General features: G+C 38.4%; 1 protein-coding gene across 1 annotated transcript; it reads right to left on the bottom strand.

The window, feature by feature from the left end:
- Positions 1-358: 358 nt before the first annotated feature.
- On the bottom strand, positions 359-748 carry LOC126417167 (thioredoxin-2-like). The gene has a single exon (XM_050085065.1). It carries the CDS (start codon positions 746-748, stop codon positions 359-361), a length of 390 nt encoding a protein of 129 aa, XP_049941022.1.
- Between the last annotated feature and the right edge of the window lie 827 nt (positions 749-1,575).

Here is a 1,575-nt window from a genome sequence, read left to right as displayed (position 1 = left end):
TCCGGTGTAATCATGTGCCAACATACCACGACAAATGCAACTTTAAGAGCTTGCAGCCGAATAAAAAATAGTTCACTAAAATAGTGGGACGTCAAGCTGCTATTTCTTGTGATATCGTTCTCAGTAAATTGTAGATCACCACTAACGACTATTTTTTAAGCCGGCGCAACAAGAATTCAAAAAAACACGACCAAGGCCCACTCTTCTTTTCACTTCTACACACTTGAGACGGGACGTTACATACACGTAAAACAGTACGAAAAGGTAGTTACAAGGACAACGTTATTCAAACTTAGCACATCATATTTCAACTCAGTGTGCCAGACAGCAAGTAAACTTAGTTAGTGCAGAGCTTTTACTATGTGGAAAGTTCCTCCGTAGGTGGAGGGGTTTTATGCTTTACCACCTTTTTCGTTAACAACTCGTAGTTGGCTCCAATGAGGGAGTCCAACTTCTCGCCAGCCTTTATGAACACGAACGTTGGGATGCTACTTATCCCGTACCTCTTGACGATTTCGTCGCACTCGTCGACGTTAACCTTGATGAAGATGACGTCATCGTGGGCATTAGCGAGGTCCGTGACACGTGGGGATATGATCTTGCAGGGGCCACACCAGTCGGCGAAGAAGTCGACCACCACCAGCTTATCGCCTGCCTCTTCCAGCAGTGTCGCTAGCTCCTCCGGGGTGGATATCTCTTTTACTTCAATACGTGGTTTCTTCTCTTTTGTTTTCACCTCCTCAGTCATGACTGCATATGAGGAATCACGAGTTTGGCTGTATGTTTCTTTACGAAAATGTACCAGCTCTACGAATTTTAATTGAGATAACGACTTCGGAACAACGTCTTTGACCAGAGACTATTTACGTTACTCACGGAATATTTTATCAGAGTAAAGATTACTTTAAAGAAAAGAGAGTCCGACAGTGCGTCAGAATACTAATATCGATGGAAAAAATCTTGGGCCTAGTGCAGCAGGGGATACAACCCGTCGGCTTTGAACAATGACGTCATTCCTTAGTCATAGATCGTAATGTCTTCACTTCGAGGCATAGATAATAAAGCAGTTCTGTGTTCTAATAAGCACTATCATTAAAATAATTGAATGTTAATCTAAAAGCGATCGCTTGATATTCGGTACATCATTAAACGTGTGATTTAATTAACTTAATTGTTTGTTTTTTATTCGGCCGGTACTTAATAATAACCTGATCCTAAGATACAGATGCTTCAGTAGCTGATAAGTGGTTTTTGGCTTTTTTAAAAAAAAAAAATCTCACAGTAGCTGATGAGTGTTTTTTGGCTTTTTTAAAAAAAAAAAAATCTCACGAGATAGAATAAACTGATCCTACTTTATTAAGCAATCAATAAAAAAACTAAACTAAAACATAACAGGTTTTGATGTTCTGTTTTAGCAGTAGCTGATAAGTGGTTTTTGTTTTTTTTTTAAATCTCACAGTAGCTGATAAGTGTTTTTTGGCTTTTTTAAAAAAAATCTCACAGTAGCTGATAAGTGTTTTTTGGCTTTTTTTTTTTAAAAAAAACTCACGAGATAGAATAAACTGATCCTACTTT

The sequence above is a fragment of the Schistocerca serialis genome, chromosome 8, assembly GCF_023864345.2.
Source record: "Schistocerca serialis cubense isolate TAMUIC-IGC-003099 chromosome 8, iqSchSeri2.2, whole genome shotgun sequence".
NCBI classification, from domain to species: domain Eukaryota; kingdom Metazoa; phylum Arthropoda; class Insecta; order Orthoptera; family Acrididae; genus Schistocerca; species Schistocerca serialis.
The sequence above is the reverse complement of the archived record's forward strand: the minus strand, read 5'-3'. Positions and strand labels throughout refer to the sequence as shown.

Bases quoted from the DNA above. Each gene is read 5' to 3' on its own strand.
- LOC126417167 (XM_050085065.1), bottom strand. From the start codon at position 748: ATGACTGAGGAGGTGAAAACAAAAGAGAAGAAACCACGTATTGAAGTA.